Source organism: Nerophis lumbriciformis, linkage group LG29 (assembly GCF_033978685.3).
Source record: "Nerophis lumbriciformis linkage group LG29, RoL_Nlum_v2.1, whole genome shotgun sequence".
Classification (NCBI taxonomy): Eukaryota; Metazoa; Chordata; class Actinopteri; order Syngnathiformes; family Syngnathidae; genus Nerophis; species Nerophis lumbriciformis.
The window spans coordinates 23,914,269-23,935,000 of NC_084576.2; the positions used below are offsets into that span (position 1 = coordinate 23,914,269).

General features: G+C 37.9%; 2 protein-coding genes across 7 annotated transcripts in view; both read right to left on the reverse strand.

Annotated features, from left to right (window-relative positions):
- Nucleotides 1-10,551, reverse strand: fezf1 (FEZ family zinc finger 1). The gene is made up of 4 exons (XM_061924324.1): nucleotides 9,787-10,551; nucleotides 6,489-6,623; nucleotides 4,115-4,247; nucleotides 1-914 (listed from the first exon to the last, which is right to left on the reverse strand). The coding sequence occupies exons 1-4, from the start codon at nucleotides 10,549-10,551 to the stop codon at nucleotides 670-672; spliced, it is 1,278 nt and encodes a 425-aa protein (XP_061780308.1). The 3' UTR covers nucleotides 1-669.
- A 3,475-nt stretch (nucleotides 10,552-14,026) lies between these two features.
- Nucleotides 14,027-20,732, reverse strand: part of cadps2 (Ca++-dependent secretion activator 2) — a 278,914-nt gene continuing 272,208 nt past the window's right edge. For all 6 annotated transcript variants that reach the window (XM_061924693.1, XM_061924692.1, XM_061924689.1 and 3 more), the window contains 2 exons: nucleotides 14,734-14,838; nucleotides 14,027-14,663 (listed from right to left, as the gene is read on the reverse strand). In XM_061924693.1, the coding sequence (XP_061780677.1) occupies nucleotides 14,496-14,663; nucleotides 14,734-14,838 (273 nt within the window). In that variant the 3' untranslated portion in view covers nucleotides 14,027-14,495. The remainder of the gene's footprint in view (nucleotides 14,664-14,733; nucleotides 14,839-20,732) is intronic.

Below are 20,732 nucleotides of genomic sequence, written 5' to 3' on the forward strand. Positions count from 1 at the left end.
GAATTTTACTGTAAAAATAAAAGTAGCATCAGTAATTTACAGTAAAGCACTGTGAAAACAGCGACCCTAGATTTGTCGTATAAACTGTTCTGTTGTATTCTTTTTTTTTTTTAAAAACCATTGTACATTTTATGTTAACATTTTGTCGACTTAGCTGCCTTTTTTTTTTTTTTTACAGTAAAATCTCCATGTTTTTTTGGGGGGCATCTTTTAAGGAGACGCCGCCGGCCGATCATCGGGGACAAAGTGGAAGTTGTGTGTTGGCGACCAGAAGATAACACAAATATTCATAATAATCCTGTAATACCACTTGTCTCCACAGGGAGCAGCAGTGAGTATTAGTAATAATCTTGTAATCCTACTTGTCTCCACAGGGGGCAGGAGTGAATATTCGTAATAGTCGTGTAATACTACTTGTCTCCACAGGGGGCAGCAGTGAATATTAGTAATAATTATGTAATACTACTTGTCTCCACAGGGGGCAGCAGTGAATATTAGTAATAGTCATGTAATACTACTTGTCTCCACAGGGGGCAGCAGTGAATATTCATAATTATGTAATACTACTTGTCTCCACAGGGGGCAGCAGCGATGTGTGTGGTCTCTGAAAAGGATGGGCAACAATAAATACTACTTGGTGGAAAAAGGGGCGTGGCTCAGGCCCGTGGCTCAGGCCCGCGGCGGCGACGGCGACGGCTGCCCGCCGGCGGAGTCGTGCAGCTTCCTGACGTGCTTCTTGAGGTCAAAGTTCCTGCAGAAGCCCTTGCCACAGGTGGGACAGGTGAAGGGCTTCTTGTCGTTGTGCGTGTGCATGTGGAAGGTGAGGTTGTACACCTGGTGGAAGGCCTTGCTGCACACGGAGCACTTGAATTGCTTCTCGCCGCTGTGCGTCAGCTTGTGGTTCTTGTAGTTCCCTGCACACACACCTCTCCTGTCAGCCCAACACTACTTTACTTCTTCTTACACTTCATGAGGAGGACATGTTGCCATGGCAACACAAGCCAGGACACTCCAGTCGCAGATTTTTGTTGCTTTTTTGAGCATTACTTGCACATTTTGGCCTTAAATTAAGCATTTTCAAGCATAAAAATGTGTGTAATATTTACTTAATTTTTTTTGCACAATTCTTTTCTACTCTTGAGTGTTTTTACACTGATTTTTTTTTTTGCACCATTTTTTTTATTTAATTTTTTTTTTACACAGAAGTGTTTTGCACTGAATTTTTTTCCACACATTTTTTATATACATAATTTTTTTTCCACTTAATTTTTATTCACTGAATGTTTTTGCGCAACATTTTTTTACACTTGATTTTCATACACTGGTATTTTTTTGGAAAAAAATGTTTTACACTGAATGTTTTTATACTGAATTTTTGTACACTGAACTGTTTCGCACAATTTTTTTTACACTGAAATTGTAAACACTAAATCCTTTTGCACTGAATATTTTTGTACACTAAATTTTTATCAACTGAATTTTTTTTGCTAAAAAATGTTTAATACTGAATTTCTGTACTCTGAATCATTTGCACATTTTTTTTACACTGAAGTTTTATACACTGAATTTTTTTTAACTGAATATTTTATTTACCCAAAAATAGTTTGTACACTAAATGTTTATTTAAATTATCTAAATATTTTTTTTTGCACTTAATTTTTTCATATTGAATTTTTGTACACGTAACTTTTCTGCACTGAAATTTTTGTACACTAAATTTCTATCAACTGAATTTATTTTTGCACTGATTTTGTTTGCAAAAAATGTTTTATACTGAATTTTTGCACACTGAATCATTTGCACAATTTTTTTTACACTGACATTTTTTTTACCCAAAAATGTATTGTACACAACATTTTTATACACTTATTTTTATTATTATTATTTTTTTCATACACTTGAATTTTTTTTATATTGAATTTTTGTGCGCATAATTTTTCTGCACTGCAATTTTTTTTAACACAAAATTTTGATATACCAAATTTTTTTGCACCATTTTTTTACGCTGAATGTTTCTGCACAACATTTTTTGCAGAAAAATGGTTTACACTGAATTTTTTTTATACTGAATTTTTGTACACTGAAGTTTTGCAGTGAATATTTTTTTACACAAAAATATTTTGCACTGAATTTTTGTACACTGAATTTTTATCAACTGAATTTTTTTGCACAGTATTTTTTACACTAAATTTTTTGCACTGATTTTTTTATTTTGAATTTTTGTACACATCATGTTTCCGCACAGAAGTGTTTTGCACTAAATTTTTATACACTTCTTTTTTTGCACTTACTCTTTTTATATAGAATTTTTGAACCCATATTTTTTAACACTAAATTTTGATTATACCAATTTGTGTGCAAAAATGTTGTGCAGAAACACAACATTTTTTGCAGAAAAATGTTTTACACTACATTTTTTTTATACTGAATTTTTGTACACTGAATTTTTTTGCACAATTTTGTTTACACTGAAGTTTTGCACTGAATGTTGTTTTTACACAAAAATAGTCTGCACTGAATTTCTGTACACTAAATTTTTATCAACTGAATTTTTTTGCACAGTATTTTTTACACTCAATTGTTTGCACTTCTTTTTTTATATTGAATTTTTGTACAAATCATGTTTCCGCAATTAAATGTTTTACGCTGATTTTTTTTGCACCTTTTTTTTTTTTACACATAAGTGTTTTGCACTGAATTTTTTTACCCAAATTTTTATATACATAATTTTTTTTCCACTTAATTTTTATTCACTGAATGTTTTTGCACAACATTTTTTTACATTTGATTTTCATACACTGATATTTTTTGGGAAAAAATGTTTTACACTGAATGTTTTTATACTGAATTTTTGTACACTCAACTGTTTCGCACAATTTTTTTACACTGAAATTGTAAACACAAAATCCTTTTGCTCTGAAATTTTTTTAGACAAAAATTGTTTGTACTAAATTTATCAACTAAATTTCTTTGCACAGCATTTTTTTACACAATATTTTTTATACTGAATTTTTTATATAGAATTTTTGTACACATCATTTTTATGTACTGAATGTTCTTTTTTATTTTATTTTTTACAAAAAAAAGGTTTTACACTGATAATTTATAATGAATTTGTGTACACTTAATTTTTTGCACTGAATTTTATTTTATTTTTTCAAATGTTTTACACTGATTTTTTTTATGCTAAATTTCTGTACACTGAATTGTTTTGCACAATTTTTTTAACACAAAAGTTTTATTCACTGATTTTTTTGCACAACATTTCTTTTACGTCTAATTTATAGACATACTTTTTTGGCACTTAATTTTTCTGTACTGAAATGTTTTACACATTGAATAAAAAAAAACTGTATTTTAACAAACTACATTTTTAAACACACATTTGGCTCACACATTTTTATTCAATGAAAAGTCAGCATCATTTGATATAAAAACAGAATATTCTGCTAAATTCAGTGTCAAAAAAGCCTTTCACAATAAAGAGACACATTGAACCTCCATACAAAGCAATCAGAATGTGCTGACCAGTATCGTGGCCTCTGATTGGCTCGTTAACGTAATGATTCAAGGCTAAAAAGTTGTTTAAAGCCGGTTAAAAACGTATTTAAAAGGTTGTAAACAGTTTTTTTTATGCCTTAGCTACAGAAAAATTATAATAAATACAATTAATAATTCGTATATTTTGTGGAAATCAATTCACCGCAAATGTACCGCGATAAACGAGGGACTACTGTAAGGTCAAATTGACACTTTTTAGTCACGTGACACCATGCGCTGGTCTGATGTGACGTCAGTGACTCGTCTGTACAGCAGGGGGAGCTGTGGAGCAACAAACTAGTCTCACTTTCTGTGGCTTCACTTTGGACCGTGGGGGGGAAACAATCCCACTCGAATGAAATGTTCGGGTCAAATAAGTTATTTTGTCCGAACATTTATTTTAGCAACAAATATATTGAATATTAATTGTAATAATTGATGCCGCGTGCAAAAACACGTGATTAGAATACAACATTTATTTATGAACATCGCTGACGATATTTGGCAATAATAATAATAATAATAATAATAATAATAATATTAATGAAAAATGTTCTTCTTAATATTTTCTTACCTTTCTGGTGGAATCCTTTGCCGCAGAACTCGCAGACGAAGGGTTTGTAGCCCGCGTGGATGCGCGTGTGCGTGTTGAGCGTGGAGCTGCGATTGAAGGCTTTGCCGCACTGCGTGCACTTGTGTGGTTTCTCCTGCCGAGTAAAGACAAACACTCCCTCTTATTAAATATGAACATCATATCTCATATTTCACGCACAAATATGAATATTATCTCTCATATTTCACACAAAAATATTAATATTATCTCTCATATTTCACACACAAATATGAATATGATCTCTCATATTTCACGCACAAATATGACAATTATCTCTCATATTTCCCACACAAATATAAATATTATCTCTCATATTTCACGCACAAATACGAATATTATCTCTAATATTTCACACACAAATATGACAATTATAACTCATATTTCACACACAACTATGAATATTATCTCTCATATTTCACGCACAAATATGGCAATTATCTCTCATATTTCACACACAAATATGACAATTATCTCTCATAATTCACACACAAATATGAATATTATCTCTCATATTTCACGCACAAATATGACAATTATCTGTAATATTTCACACAAAAATATGACAATTATCTCTCATATTTCACTCACAAATATGACAATTATCTCTCATATTTCACACACAAATATGAATATTATCGCTCATATTTCACACACAAATATGAATTTTATCTCATATTTCACACAAATATGACAATTATCTCTCATATTTCACACACAAATATGACAATTATCTCTCATATTTCACACACAATTATACATTTTATCTCTCATATTTCACACACAAATATGACAATAACTCATATTTCACGCACAAATATGAATATTATCTGTAATATTTCACACAAAAATATGACAATTATCTCTCATATTTCACGCACAAATATGACAATTATCTCTCATATTTCACACACAAATATGAATATTATCGCTCATATTTCACACACAAATATGAATTTTATCTCTCATATTTCACACAAATATAACAATTATCTCTCATATTTCACACACAAATATGAACATTATCTCTCATATTTCACACACATATAAATATTATCTCATATTTCACGCACAAATATAAATATAATCTCTCATATTTCACACACAAATATGACAATTATAACTCATATTTCACACACAAATATGACAATTATTTCTCATATTTCACAGAAAAATATAAAAAAAATTATCTCTAATTTTTCACACACAAATATGACAATTATAACTCATATTTCACACACAAATATGAATATTATCTCCCATAGTCCACACACGAATATGAATATTATCTCTCATATTTCACACACAAATATGACAATTATCGCTTATATTTCACACGCAAATATGACAGTTATCAATCATATTTCACACACAAATATAAATATATGAATATCATCACTCAGAAAACGAACAGCGTGTACTCGAAGTGTGAACGTTTCAGAAAAAACGAGCAGTTATGAAACAGAATTATAGATCATTGTCAACATGATGAATAAAAATGATGAGTTGTGGAACAGAATTAGAAATCATTCTAAATTCAAAATTGTGTAATATTTATAAATAATTGTGGAGATGATGAATGAAAAATGACGAGTTATGGAACATATGTACTGTAAATGTCAACATGATGCATGTTTTGGTGAAAAATGACAAGTTATGGTACAAAAATATTAAACATTGTCAACATGATGAACATAATTGATACAAAATGATGAGTTATGGAAGATACATATTTATAAATGTTAACACGATGAATAAAAGTGCTAAAAATGATGAGTTATGGAACATGCAGTATGTGAACATGATGCATATTTTGATAAAAAATGACGAGTCATGGTACCAAAATATTACAAGATGTCAACATTATAAATATAATTGACTAGTTGTGATACAAAAATATTAGATGATTTTAAAAAATGGTTGAAAAATGATGAGTTATGAAACAGAATTATAAATAATTCAAAATCCTACATTATTGTAATAATGATAAATAATTGTGAATATGATTAATAAGATGGATGAAAAATGACGAGTTATTGGTATTTGTAATTGTAAACATGATGCATATTTTGGTGAAAAATGACGAGTTATGGTACGAAAATATTAACAATTGTCAACTTTGTAAATATAATTGATAAAAACTGACGAGTTATGATAGAAAAATATTTGAAATTGTCAACAAGATGAACGTAATTGATGAAAAGTGCTGAAAACATGCAGTAAATAAATGTCAACACGATGCATATAAACATATATTTCATAATAATAATAATAATAATAATAATAATAATAATAATAATAATAATAATAATGATAACAATAATAATAATAATGTTACCTGAGTGTGGATGATTTTGTGTCTGCACAAAGTGCTGGCTTGGCGGAAACCTTTGCCGCAAACTTTGCATACGAACGGGCGCGCGCCTGTGTGCACGGGCATGTGGCGCGTGAGGTTGTAGTGTGCGTTGAAAACCTGCAGAAAAATTCACAAAACATACAACAACAACAACAAAAAAAACATTAGAAGAAGACAATAAATGTGCGCAAGGAGGTTAAATTGGTCCGTTCGCCCGGAATCCTACACTTTGAGGTGTCAGTGAACGTCTCCGGCAATGATCCTAATAAAGTCTCCTTGACTTTAAACACTTGCAAACATTTTAAAGACATAAAAAAAACGTTTTAACCTGCGTATTTTTATTCCAATAAAACTAAGACTATTTTTTCGGATAATTAAAATAAAACATTGGATTGCTGACATGGAAGTGAATATCAGAAATATAGCAAATATCAAGTTTAAAAGTACACTTATTATTTAATTAGTGATGACTAATTAATTTTAAAGACTTCTTTAATTAGTTATCAAAAATGTGCAAAAACTTTCTGGGCCTAAACTTATTATTATTATTATTATTATTATTATTATTATTATTATTATTATTATTATTATTATTATTATTGGTCTCATTGAACTCCTGAGACGCACTAATGAGTCAATTATTACTTCAAACAAAAAGAAAATACTTATAAAAGTATTTATATTAGTACAATTAAAGGTGAAGTTTGCTTAAATGTCTTGAATCGAAATGAACACATTGTAATAAACAGCAATGCAGTACAAGTACACGCTTTCATGCAGTAAAACTATGATGCAGCATGAGAAGTGTGTGCTAGTATTTAATACTCTTAAAGTGACTTTGTAGTATTTAAAAAAATAATTTTTAGCATTTAATATATATTTTTAGAGTTGTAGTATTTGATACATTTTTTTTATAGAGTTTGTAGTGTTTTTAGTAGTATTTAGTATTGTTTTAAGGGGTGTTTGTGGTATTTAGTAAAGAGAGATTGTAGTAATTGTAAAATATATTCTGTAGTATTTTTCAAAGATAGTTTGTAGTAATATGTTATAGTGTATAATATTTCCTGTATTTTTAGGAAGAGTTTGTGGTATTTTTCGAAACGAGTTGTAATATTTTTCAAGATAATTGGCAGTATTTAGTATATTTACTAAAATACTTTGTATTTGTTAAAGACAGTTTGTAGTATTTAGTCTTTTTAAAGAGCGTTTGTAGTATTTTCAAAGTGAGATTGTAGTATTGAGTATTTTAAAAGAGTTTGTAACCTTTAGTATATTTTAATGTTTTCTAAAGAGAGTGTGGATTTAGTACTTTTCAAATACTTTGTAGTCATTTTTTATAGTTTATAATACTTAGTATATTTACACAAAGAGTTTGTCGTATTAAGAATGGAATTATAAGAAATAGTTTTCAGTATTAGGACAGTTTGTAATATTTACTTTGTTGTATTTAGTATTCTTTTATAGTACTTAGTTTGTAGTATTTAGTATGTATTATTTAAATTGTTTGCAGTGTTTTATAAAGGACAGTTTGCCGTATTTGGTTTGTAGTATTTCGTATTTCTTTGGTAGTATTTAGTATTTATTTTGTAGTATTTGGTTAGTAGCATATATTATTTGGTTTGTAGTATTTTGTATTTCTAATGTAGTATTTGTTTTGTAGTGTTTGCAGCTGAGATAGGCTCCAGCATCCCCTGCGACCCAGAAAGGGACAAGCGGTAGGAAATGGATGGATGGATAGTTAGTAGTATATAGTATTTGTTATGTAGTACTTGTTTTGTAGTATTTAGTATTTGTTATGTGGTTTTGTAGTATTCGTTTTGTAGTATTGGGAATTTGTTATGTAGTATTTATGTCGTATTCGTTTTGTAGTAAATAGTATTTTTTGTAGTATTTAGTATTTATTTTGCACTATTTGGTTAGTAGTATACAGTAATTAGTTTGTAGTATTTTGTATTAGTTTTGTAGTATTTAGTGTTTGTTAAGTGGTTTTGTAGTATTTAGTATTTGTTTTGTAGTATTGGGTATTTGGCTATTAGTATTTGTTTTGTAGTATTTGGTATTTGTTATGTAGTATTCGTTTTGTAGTAAATAGTATTTTTGTAGTATTTAGTATATACTTTGCAGTATTTGGTTAGTAGGATATATTGTATTTGGTTTGTAGTATTTGGTATTTGTTATGTAGTCTTTAGTATTTGTTATGCGATTGTGTAGTATTTAGTATTTATTTTGTAATATTGGGTATTTGTTATGTAGTATTCGTTTTATAGTAAATAGTATTTTTTGGAGTATTTAGTATCTATTTTTGCAGTATTTGGTTAGTAGTATAGAATAATTGGTTTGAGTATTTTGTATTTGTTTTGTAGTATTTAGTGTTTGTTAAGTGGTTTTGTAGTATTTAGTATTTGTTTTGTAGTATTGGGTATTTGGCAGTATTTGTATAGTAGTATTCATATTTGTTATGTAGTATATAGTATTTTTTGTAGTATTTGGTATTTGTTGTGTAGAATTTAGAATTTGTTATGTGGTTGTGTAGTATTTACTATTTATTTTGTAGTATTGGGTATTTGTTTTGTAGTAAATAGTATTTTTTGTAGCATTTAGTATCTATTTTTGCAGTATTTGGTTAGTAGTATATAGTATTTGTTTTGTAATATTGTGTATTTGTTTTGTAGTATTTTGTAATATTTAGTATTTGTTAAGTGGTTTTGTAGTATTTAGTATTTGTTTTGTAGTATTGGGTATTTGTTATGTAGTATTCGTTTTGTACTATATAGTATTTTTGTAGTATTTGGTATTTTTTGGTATTTGTCACCTGTTTGTTTTGTATTATTCAGTATTTGTTATGTAGTATTCGTTTTGTAGTATGTAGTATTTTTTGTAGTATTTGCTATTTGTAGTGTAGTAGTCGTCATATAGTATTTGTTTTGTAGTATTTTGTATTTGTTTTGTAGTATTCAGTATTTGTTAAGTGGTTTTGTAGTATTTAGTATATGTTTTGTAGTATTGGGTATTTATTATGTACTATTCGTTTTGTAGTATATAGTATTTTTTGTAGTATTTGGTATTTTTGTAGTTTTTGGTATTTGTCATGTATTTGTTTTTTATTATTATTCAGTAATTGTTATGTAGTATTCGTTTTGTAGTATTTGCTATTTGTGGTGTAGTATTCGTCATGTAGCATTTGTTATGTAGTATATAATATTTTTTGTAGTGTTTGCTATTTGTGGTGTAGTATTCGTCATGTAGTATTAGTGGTGCATTATTATCGGTGTGGACTCACCTTCCCGCACACCTCACAGGTGAAGACTTTGGGTTTGTTTCCGGAACAAGAAGCCGCGAGTCGCGCCGCCGAAGCCGCCGAGGAGTTCTTGAGAATCTTGTCGGCGAAGTCGCGGTCCTTGATCAGGTTCTGGATGTGGTTCTGACCCAGCTGCTGGTGGTAACGTTCCGCCGGGTTCTGCAGGCCCGGCTTGGCGCGCTCGTCCAGCAAGGTCCGGTGCCGGGCGCCCAGCAGGTAGGAGGCCATGGGGTGCAGGTTGAGGTTGAGGAGCCCCGCGGCCGCGGCAGGCGAGCAAGAGCCGGCGTCGCCGCCGCAGTTCAGGTAGCACACGGTGCTTCGGGCCGGGAAGGACGACTGGGTCACGACGCGCGGCCGGAAGAGTTTGTACTGACCGTCCGTGTGCAGGTTCCGGGCGGGCTCGTCCTGCTGCTGGTTGTGGTTCTGGTTGGAGTAGTTGAGCCCGAACCCCAACAACTCCGCCGGAGCCTCCTGCAGGTGAGTCGCGTCCAGGCCGGCGAGCCCCAGCCGGTGGTGGGCCGGGTCGTAACCGAGCGGCACCAGCGGGATCATGCAGTGCAGCGAGGACGGGCACACTTCGGCGAGGCCCACCGGAGCCGAGCGGAACCAGCCCGGCAGCGGCGTGGACTTGGGCTCGGGCGTCTGGGCCATGATCCGGTCGATAGAGAACGCCAGCGACTTGGCCGCGGCCTGGCCCCCTGCGGCCGGGGGCGCGCCCAGCAGGCCCGCGCCGCGCCGCGCCTCCATCCGTATGGCTCCCCCCCCCCAAAAAAAAAAAAAAAAAAAAAAAAAAAAAAGACAGAAAGACGAAAAAAAAAAAAAGTGAGATAAAAACGAGGGGCGAGCACCGGAGGGGATCCGAGCCAAGCTGGACCGGGCCGGTGTCGCTCCCTCAGCCAGACACCCCCCCACCCCCGCCCTCCCTCCGCCCCGCTGATTGACGCCGGTTCCGGGCGACGGGCGCGCTCGATGGCGGCGTGCGGAGAGCCGAGACCCCGCGCGAGCGGAACCAAAGTGGATCGTTGCGGTTCTCCTGTCAGTCAACGACTGACTCCTGGTGGGGCCGCGGCACCGGCACCAGGAGGAGGAGGAGGACGAGTGGGCGGGGCTTGGACTCGGCGGGTCTCGGGTCCCCTTCAGGCTCCGCGTGACGTCACCGGAGTCCTCCGGCGGGGCACGCGCAGCTTGTAGCTTGTCCTCCCGCTTGGAGCCCGACCGACCGCCGGACCTCCTCCGGGGGAAAAAAAACCTCGGTCATGCAATAAAAAATAGAAAAAAATTATGATTTCTTTAATGTATAAAATAAAAAGGCTTCTTTATTCGTTCTTACTCCATTTTATTATTGATTGTAGAATATTGAAAATAATCTATAGCATTCACTTTTGGTTAAAATCACGTACTTACATTCATTTTAAGTATTAGCAATTTATTTGCGTTCATTTTTAATTATTAATAACGTTTTTACATTCAAGTATTACAAATATTGTATAGCATTAATTGTTAATTATTAAAAATAGTGTATTTCCATTAATTTTGACATTTTTAAAACAGTGTATTTACATTCATTTTTAATTATTAAAAATTATGTATTATAATTTAATTTAAAAAATGTTTGCATTAATTTATTATTAAAAGTAGTGTATTTACATTTATTTTTAATAATTAAAACATGTACTGATATTGATTTTTATTTATTGAATTTTTTTTTTACATTTGACTATTAAAGATAATTCATTTACATATTTTAAATTAATTTAAAAAAAAGTATCTTTATTTTCAACCATCAAAAATAATATTTACATTTAGTTATTAAAAATAATGTATATACGTTTATTTTTTATTATTAAAATGTCAATACATCTACATTCATTTTTAATTATTGAAAAAAATTTCCTTACACTCACTTTTTCCACATTTTTTTATGACATCACGTGACCCTCTCACATTTGAACATTTTTACAGTTGGATCAGAACACAAGAGAACATTTTTAACATTTTCAAAAACCAAAAACATTTTTAAGTTCTGCACGAGTGGACTTTGACAACCTGAACACAAAACAAAACCAAAAAAAAAAAAAGGAACTAGAACTTTTTAATCCACTTTGTGGTCCAATTAGGAAGGAAACAAGTTGACTTTAAGCACTTTCATTTTACCGCACACAAATAATTACAATTAATCACAAATAATCACAAATTAATCACATATTTACAAATAATTTACTAAAGTCAGGGGGAAAAAAACACACGCAAAGATCTTCTATACGACAGGAGGTCACGCTCCTTGGACTTTGGTGCTGGTCCAGGTTGAGAAAGAGAAGACCTGGTCACGTGACTTGGTGCCAGGAGACCACAGGAAGTTTGTAGAACTTCCACACAAATCATCTTCATCATGTCTGAAGTGCTCATGCAGACGTCCACCAGGGGGCGTGTCCCACCAGGGGGCGTGTCCCAAAACGTCCAGAAATCTTCCCGTGACGTCAACAGGGGGGTCCAAAGAGCCGTCTGGAAGGTCCAAAACCGCACGAGTCCATCTTTCCAGAACACGGTCGGTCTTTCTTGGAGAAGAATCCTCGGGTTCTGCAGTACTTTTGGGACCAGCGTCGAGAGGTCGAAGGTCAAAATGTCTTGGGGAATTCCAGAGTAGGACGGGGGCGGAGCTTGTACTGTCCTGTACTTTATTCTGTTTTGTAATAATAATCTTTAAATATTGTTTGTGAACTTTGGACATGAAGATGACATCTGTGAGGATGGTGAAGGTGTAATGAAGGTGAAGGTGTGATGATGGTGAAGGTGTGATTATAGTGAAGGTGTGATGATGGTGAAGGTGTGATTATAGTGAAGGTGTGATGATGGTGAAGGTGTGATGATGATGAAGGTGTGATTATAGTGAAGGTGTAATGAAGGTGAAGGTGTGATGATGGTGAAGGTGTGATTATAGTGAAGGTGTGATGATGGTGAAGGTGTGATTCTAGTCAAGGTGTGTTGATGGTGAAGGTGTGATGATGGTGAAGGTGTGATTATAGTGAAGGTGTGATGATGGTGAAGGTGTGATGATGGTGAAGGTGTGATTATAGTGAAGGTGTGATGATGGTGAAGGTGTGATTCTAGTCAAGGTGTGATAATAGTGAAGGTGTGATGATGGTGAAGGTGTGATGATGATGGGGTGATTATAGTGAAGGTGTAATGATGGTGAAGGTGTGAGGATGGTGGAGGTGTGGTAAAGGTGAAGGTGTGACGATGGTGAAGGTGTGATGAAGGTGAAGGTGTGGCGATGGTGAAGGTGTGATGATGGTGAAGGTGTGATGATGGTGGAGGTGTGGGGAAGGTGTGACGATGGTGAAGGTGTGATGAAGGTGAAGGTGTGACGATGGTGAAGGTGTGATGAAGGTGAGACAATGGTGAAGGTGAGACGAGGATGAAGGTGTGATGAAGGTGAAGGTGTGGTGATGGTGAAGGTGTGATGATGGTGGAGGTGTGGTAAAGGTGTGACTGTGATGATGGTGGAGGTGTGGTGAAGGTGTGACGATGGTGAAGGTGTGATGAAGGTTAGACGATGGTGAAGGTGTGATGAAGGTGTGACGATGGTGAAGGTGTGATGAAGGTATGATGATGGTGAAGGTGTGATGAAGGTGAGACGATGGTGAAGGTGTGATGAAGGTGAAGGTGTGGTGATGGTGAAGGTGTGATGATGGGGGAGGTGTGGTGAAGGTGTGACGATGGTGAAGGTGTGATGAAGGTATGATGATGGTGAAAGTGTGATGAAGGTGAGACGATGAAGGTGTGATGGAGGTGAAGGTGTGGTGATGGTGAAGGTGTGATGATGGGGGAGGTGTGGTGAAGGTGTGACGATGGTGAAGGTGTGATGAAGGTATGATGATGGTGAAGGTGTGATGAAGGTGAGACGATGGTGAAGGTGTGATGAAGGTGTGGTGATGGTGAAGGTGTGATGATGGGGGAGGTGTGGTGAAGGTGTGACGATGGTGAAGGTGTGATGAAGGTGAGACGATGGTGAAGGTGTAATGAAGGTGAAGGTGTGATGATGGGGAGGTGTGGTGAAGGTGTGACGATGGTGAAGGTGTGATGAAGGTGAGACGATGGTGAAGGTGTGATGAAGGTGAAGGTGTGGTGATGGTGATGGTGTGACAATGGTGAAGGTGTGATGAAAGTGAGACGATGGTGAAGGTGTGATGAAGGTGAGACGATGGTGAAGGTGTTCATGATGGTGAAGGTGTGATTAAGGTGAAGGTGTGATGATGATGGTGAAGGTGTGATGAAGGTGAATGTGTGATGAAGGTGAATGTGTGATGAAGGTGATGGTGTGACGATGGGGAAGGTGTGATGATAGTGAATGTGTGATGAAGGTGATGGTGTGACGATGAGGAAGGTGTGATGATAGTGAATGTGTGATGAAGGTGATGGTGTGACTATGGGGAAGGTGTGATGATGTCGAAGGTGTGACAATGGTGAAGGTGTGACAATGGTGAAGGTGTGATGATGGTGAAGGTGTGATGATGGTGAAGGTGTGATGATGGTGAAGGTGTGATTATGGTGAAGGTGTGGTGAAGGTGTGAAGATGGTGAAGGTGTGACGATGGTGAAGGTGTGACGATGGTGAAGGTGTGGTGAAGGTGTGATGATGGTGAAGGTGTGAGGATGGTGAAGGTGTGGCTACAGACGTGACGATGAAGACGTTCAGTCATCTTCATCACTGTCCCTCATGCTGATCCCCTGCAGGCCGTCGCCTGCCTTGACGGCCACAGTGGCCTCCTCCAGTGCCAGGCGGTTGCAGACGCTCACGTAGTTCTTGTTGCTGAGGGTGGTGTCCAACACACCCTGCAGGCGGAAGTCTCTGAAGGTCTTCTGCGCAGCCAGACGTGGGAGGTCAGAGGTCAAACACCAGCAAGGAGCTCTCAGGGTGTCTTTTGCTCACCTTCACCATCTTGATGAGGGTCTTCAGCTGGTAGAGATGAAGCTGCAGGTCCAACCTGTCCGCCAACCACCCGCACAGCATCTTCATGCTGCTGCTGTACCATTGCTGCACACAACACCATGGACACAATCACACTGAGGAACCTTCTGAGGAACCTGCATAGGAGCCTGCTGAGGAACCTGCATAGGAGCCTGCTGAGAAACCTTTTGAGAAACCTGCATAGGAGCCTGCTGAGGAACCTGCAAAGGAGCCGGCTGAGGAACCTGCAAAGGAGCCGGCTGAGGAACCTGCATAGGAGCCTGCTGAGGAACCATCTGAGGAACCTGCATAGGAACCTGCTGAGGAACCTTCTGAGGAACCTGTTGAGGAACCTTCTGAGGAACCTGCATAGAAGCCTGCTGAGGAACCTGCATAGGAGCCTGCTGAGGAACCTTCTGAGGAACCTGCATAGGAGCCTGCTGAGGAACCTTCTGAGGAACCTTTTGAGGAACCTTCTGAGGAACCTGCATAGGAGCCTGCTGAGGAACCTTCTGAGGAACCTGCAGAGGAACCTGCTGAGGAACCTTCTGAGGAACCTGCAAAGGAGCCTGCTGAGGAACCTGCAAAGGAGCCGGCTGAGGAACCTGCATAGGAGCCTGCTGAGGAAACTTCTGAGGAACCTGCATAGGAGCCTGCTGAGGAACCTGTTGAGGAACCTTCTGAGGAACCTGCATAGGAGCCTGCTGAGGAACCTTCTGAGGAACCTGCTGAGGAGCCTGCTGAGGAACCTTCTGAGGCACCTGCATAGGAACCTGCTGAGGAACCTTCTGAGGAACCTGCATAGAAGCCTGCTGAGGAGCCTGCTGAGGAACCCTCTGAGGAACCTGCATAGGAGCCTGCTGAAAAACCTTCCGAGGAGCCTGCTGAGGAGCCTGCTGAGGAACCTTCTGAGGAACCTGCATAGGAGCCTGCTGAAAAACCTTCCGAGGAGCCTGCTGAGGAACTACACTGGTTCTTCAAGACCAAGGAGCAGGCCAGGACAATGACTTCATTCCAGCCTTCATGAGGTATCAAAATGGGTGGAACCAGCAAGAACTTTTACGGAGGAACAGGAACTTTCTCTGAACTTTTATCTCGTTTGCGGTTGAAGTTCTAAGAAGCAAACATCATCACAGTGACCAAAGCTAACACATTCTAGAACAAGGGTGTCCAAAGTGCCGCCTGTAGCTAATTTTTTTAACGACCGCGACACAATTGTTAGCATTCTAACATTAGCATGCTAGCTTTTTTTTGGTGCTAATTTTGAATGTATACACGAGTCATACCAAAGACTATAAAAATGGGACCCATTACCTCCCTGCTTGGCACTCAGCATCAAGGGTTGGAATTGGGGGTTAAATCACCAAAATGATTCCCGGGCGCGGCCACCGCTGCTGCCCACTGCTCCCCTCACCTCCCAGGGGGTGATCAAGGGTGATGGGTCAAATGCAGAGAATAATCTCGCCACACCTAGTGTGTGTGTGACAATCATTGGTACTTTAACTTTAACTTTAACTTTAGAGTCAACAACTGTTGCTGTAAGCATGCTAACATTCATATGCTAGCTTTTTTCAGCTAATGTTGTAGCTCTACACCTTTTTGTACTTGATGCATGTTAATGTTAGCATGCTGGCATTTTAAAAAATCAGGTACACACCTCAAAGTACTATATTTTGAAACATTACCGCAAGTTACAGTTAGCATTTTTGCATGCTAACATTAGCATGCTACATTTTTAAGCTAAGTTAGCAGGTATACACTTTAGTATCAACTATTTTTGGTATTTTACTAATGTTAACAGGAAGCCTGCTAATTTTTGCATGTTAGCATGCTAGCTTTTACATTTTTTTTTTTTTTTTTACTAATTTTGAATATATACACTAAAGTCTCAAAAACTGTTGCTACTTGACGAATGACACCTGTTAGCATGCTGACGTTAATATGCTAGCTTTTTTCAGCTAACTTTGTAGGTATACACCTCAGTCATATTTTGGTACTTGATGCATGCTAATGTTAGCATCTTAAACACATTTTACAGGGTGAACACCTCAGAGTAATATATTTTTTAGAATGCTAACATTAGCATGCTAATTTTTTTTTAGCTAATTGAGCAGCTACACACTTGAGTGTCCTGTATCTTTGTATTTCACGATTGTAAGTGTGCTATTGGTCACATGTTAGCATGCTAGTTTTTTTTAGCGTATAATTTTGTTACTTGACGCTATCTGGCTAGCGTGCTAACTTTTAGCGTTTTAGTACGGCTGTGGAGCTTCAGCATTCACATATTTTCTGCAGTAATTGCAATCATATATTGTACTGGTTTTGAAGATGAAAATACCAAATATTTTGATTTGTCAGTGTGTGGGAAAAATTTGGGCACCCCTGTTCTAGAAAGTTCACCTCTATGCTAATGGAAAAGAAGCACAGCTCGCGAGCAAGCGCCAAACGATCACAAGGAGGTTCAGGGCTGCGAATCAAACGCACTTTTTTTGCACCCGAAAGGCACGCCACTCTTGCGGCGGGTGGGACGCCGCTTCTATTCAGCTGATTGGCGGCGGCGGGAGATTGCTGTGACACGGCGGTGACCCCAAAATATTCAGATGTGCGCGCTGGCGTAATTACTTTGGCGAGCAAAACATCATTCCTGCCGTTCTAAAAGACCAAAAACATTCAGGGTCGGCAAACACTTAACTCTTCCACCCCTGACCCCCTCCGGTGGCGGAATGGTGTAATCACGCGCTTGTAAATTAACACTTGGACTTAATACCTCTGGAGAGACGTGTTATTATTAAGGAAGAAAAAACACAACAAGCATGGATATGGACACGCCCCCTTTTTAACAACCCTGTCGTCATGGAAACATACGCAACACAATGTTGGCATATTGTGTCGCATGTTGTTAGGACAGTAATTTGTAATAATAATAATATTAAAAGCAATAATATATACATATATATAAATCATATATTCTAACACCTACACCTTTTATGTTGATTTATTTTTAATATACAACACATGATATCGCATTGTCTTAGATGGGAAAGTGGACAACAATATATATCGATGCGATAGCATCAAAAAACAAGGATCGGATGATATCAGCGAGCATGTAAAATGTGTGATATCAGGTGCGATACAAGCAATACTGTCGAGTGTTTACTTGTGTGTAATATCATGTGCGATACAAGCAGTTATACGGCGTGTTTACTTGTGTGCGATATCATGTGCGATACAAGCAGTCCTGCGGATTTTTTACTTGCGCGTGATATCTGCGATACAAGCAGTCCTGCGGCTTATTTACTTGCGTGTGATATCATCTACGATACAAGCAGTCCTGCAGCAAGTTTACTTGTGTGTGATATCATGTGAGATACAAGCAGTCCTGCGGCTTTTTTACTTGCGTGTGATATCATCTGCGATACAAGCAGTCCTGCAGCAAGTTTACTTGTGTGTGATATCATGTGAGATACAAGCAGTCCTGCAGCGTGTTTATTTGTGTGTGTGATATCATGTACGATACAAGCAGTCCTGTGGCCTGTTTACCTGTGTGTGATATCATGTGAGATACAAGTAGTCCTGTAGTGTGTTTACTTGTGTGTGATACAAGCAGTCCTGCAGCGTGTTTACTAGTGTGTGATATCATGTGCAATACAAGCAGTTCTGCGGCGTGTTTACTTGTGTGCGATATCATGTGCGACACGAGCAATCCTGCAGCGTGTTTACTTGTGTGTGATATCATGTGCAATACAAGCAGTTCTGCGGCTTTTTACTTGCGTGTGATATCATCTGCTATACAAGCAGTCCTGTTACGTGTTTACTTGTGTGTGATATCATGTGCGATACAAACAGTCCTGCGGCGTGTTTACCTGTGTGTGATATCATGTGCAATACAAGCAGTTCTGCGGCGTGTTTACTTGTGTGCGATATCATGTGCGACACGAGCAATCCTGCGGCGTGTTTACTTGTGTGTGATATCATGTGCGACACGAGCAATCCTGCAGCGTGTTTACTTGTGTGTGATATCATGTGCAATACAAGCAGTTCTGCGGTGTGTTTACTTGTGTGCGATATCATGTGCAACACGAGCAATCCTGCGGCGTGTTTACTTGTGTGATATCATGTGCGATACAAGCAGTTCTGCGGCGTGTTTACTTGTGTGCGATATCATGTGCGACACGAGTAATTCTGCGGTGTGTTTACTTGTGTGATATCATGTGCGATACAAGCAGTCCTGCGGCTTTTTTACTTGCGTGTAATATCATCTGCGATACAAGCAGTCCTTCAGCAAGTTTCCTTGTGTGTGATATCATGTGAGATACAAGCAGTCCTGGAGTGTGTTTACTTGTGTGTGATATCATGTGCGATACAAGCAGTCCTGCCGCTTTTTTACCTGCGTGTGATATCATGTGCAATACAAGCAGTCCTGCGGCTTTTTACTTGCGTGTGATATCATCTGCAATACAAGCAGTCCTGCAGCAAGTTTACTTGTGTGTGATATCATGTGAGATACAAGCAGTCCTGCGGCTTTTTTACTTGCGCGTGATATCTGCGATACAAGCAGTACTGCGGCTTATTTACTTGCGTGTGATATCATCTGCGATACAAGCAGTCCTGCAGCAAGTTTACTTGTGTGTGATATCATGTGAGATACAAGCAGTCCTGCGGCTTTTTTACTTGCGTGTGATATCATCTGCGATACAAGCAGTCCTGCAGCAAGTTTACTTGTGTGTGATATCATGTGAGATACAAGCAGTCCTGCAGTGTGTTTACTTGTGTGTGTGATATCATGTGCGATACAAGCAGTCCTGTGGCGTGTTTACCTGTGTGTGATATCATGTGAGATACAATTAGTCCTGTAGTGTGTTTACTTGTGTGTGATACAAGCAGTCCTGCAGCGTGTTTACTAGTATGTGATATCATGTGCGATACAAGTAGTCCTGGAGTGTGTTTACTTGTGTGTGATATCATGTGTGATACAAGCAGTCCTGCAGCGTGTTTACTAGTGTGTGATATCATGTGCAATACAAGCAGTTCTGCGGCGTGTTTACTTGAGTGCGATATCATGTGCGACACGAGCAATCCTGCAGCGTGTTTACTTGTGTGTGATATCATGTGCAATACAAGCAGTTCTGCGGCGTGTTAACTTGTGTGCGATATCATGTGCGACACGAGCAATCCTGCGGCGTGTTTACTTGTGTGATATCATGTGCGATACAAGCAGTTCTGCTGCGTGTTTACTTGTGTGCGATATCATGTGCGACACGAGTAATTCTGCGGTGTGTTTACTTGTGTGATATCATGTGCGATACAAGCAGTCCTGCGGCTTTTTTACTTGCGTGTGATATCATCTGCAATACAAGCAGTCCTTCAGCAAGTTTCCTTGTGTGTGATATCATGTGAGATACAAGCAGTCCTGGAGTGTGTTTACTTGTGTGTGATATCATGTGCGATACAAGCAGTCCTGCGGCTTTTTTACCTGCGTGTGATATCATGTGCAATACAAGCAGTCCTGCGGCTTTTTACTTGCGTGTGATATCATCTGCTATACAAGCAGTCCTGTTACGTGTTTACTTGTGTGTGATATCATGTGCGATACAAGCAGTCCTGCGGCGTGTTTACCTGTGTGTGATATCATGTGCAATACAAGCAGTTCTGCGGCGTGTTTACTTGTGTGCGATATCATGTGCGACACGAGCAATCCTGCGGCGTGTTTACTTGTGTGTGATATCATGTGCGATACAAGCAGTCCTGCAGCGTGTTTACTTGTGTGTGATATCATGTGCGATACAAGCAGTCCTGGAGTGTGTTTACTTGTGTGTGATATCATGTGTGATACAAGCAGTCCTGCGGCTTTTTTACTTGCGTGTGATATCATGTGCGATACAAGCAGTCCTGCGGCGTGCTTACTTGTGTATGATATAATGTGCGATATAAGCAGTCCTGCAGCGTGTTCAGCGTTATTTTTCTTCAGTGTGGAAGAG

Coding starts and splice junctions, on each gene's coding strand:
- fezf1 (XM_061924324.1), bottom strand. CDS start 10,551: ATGGAGGCGCGGCGCGGCGCGGGCCTGCTGGGCGCGCCCCCGGCCGCA. Junction 4,248..6,488: donor ACAAAATCATCCACACTCAG/GTAACATTATTA, acceptor TTTACTCGGCAG/GAGAAACCACACAAGTGCAC. Junction 915..4,114: donor CAAAGGATTCCACCAGAAAG/GTAAGAAAATAT, acceptor GTGTGTGTGCAG/GGAACTACAAGAACCACAAG.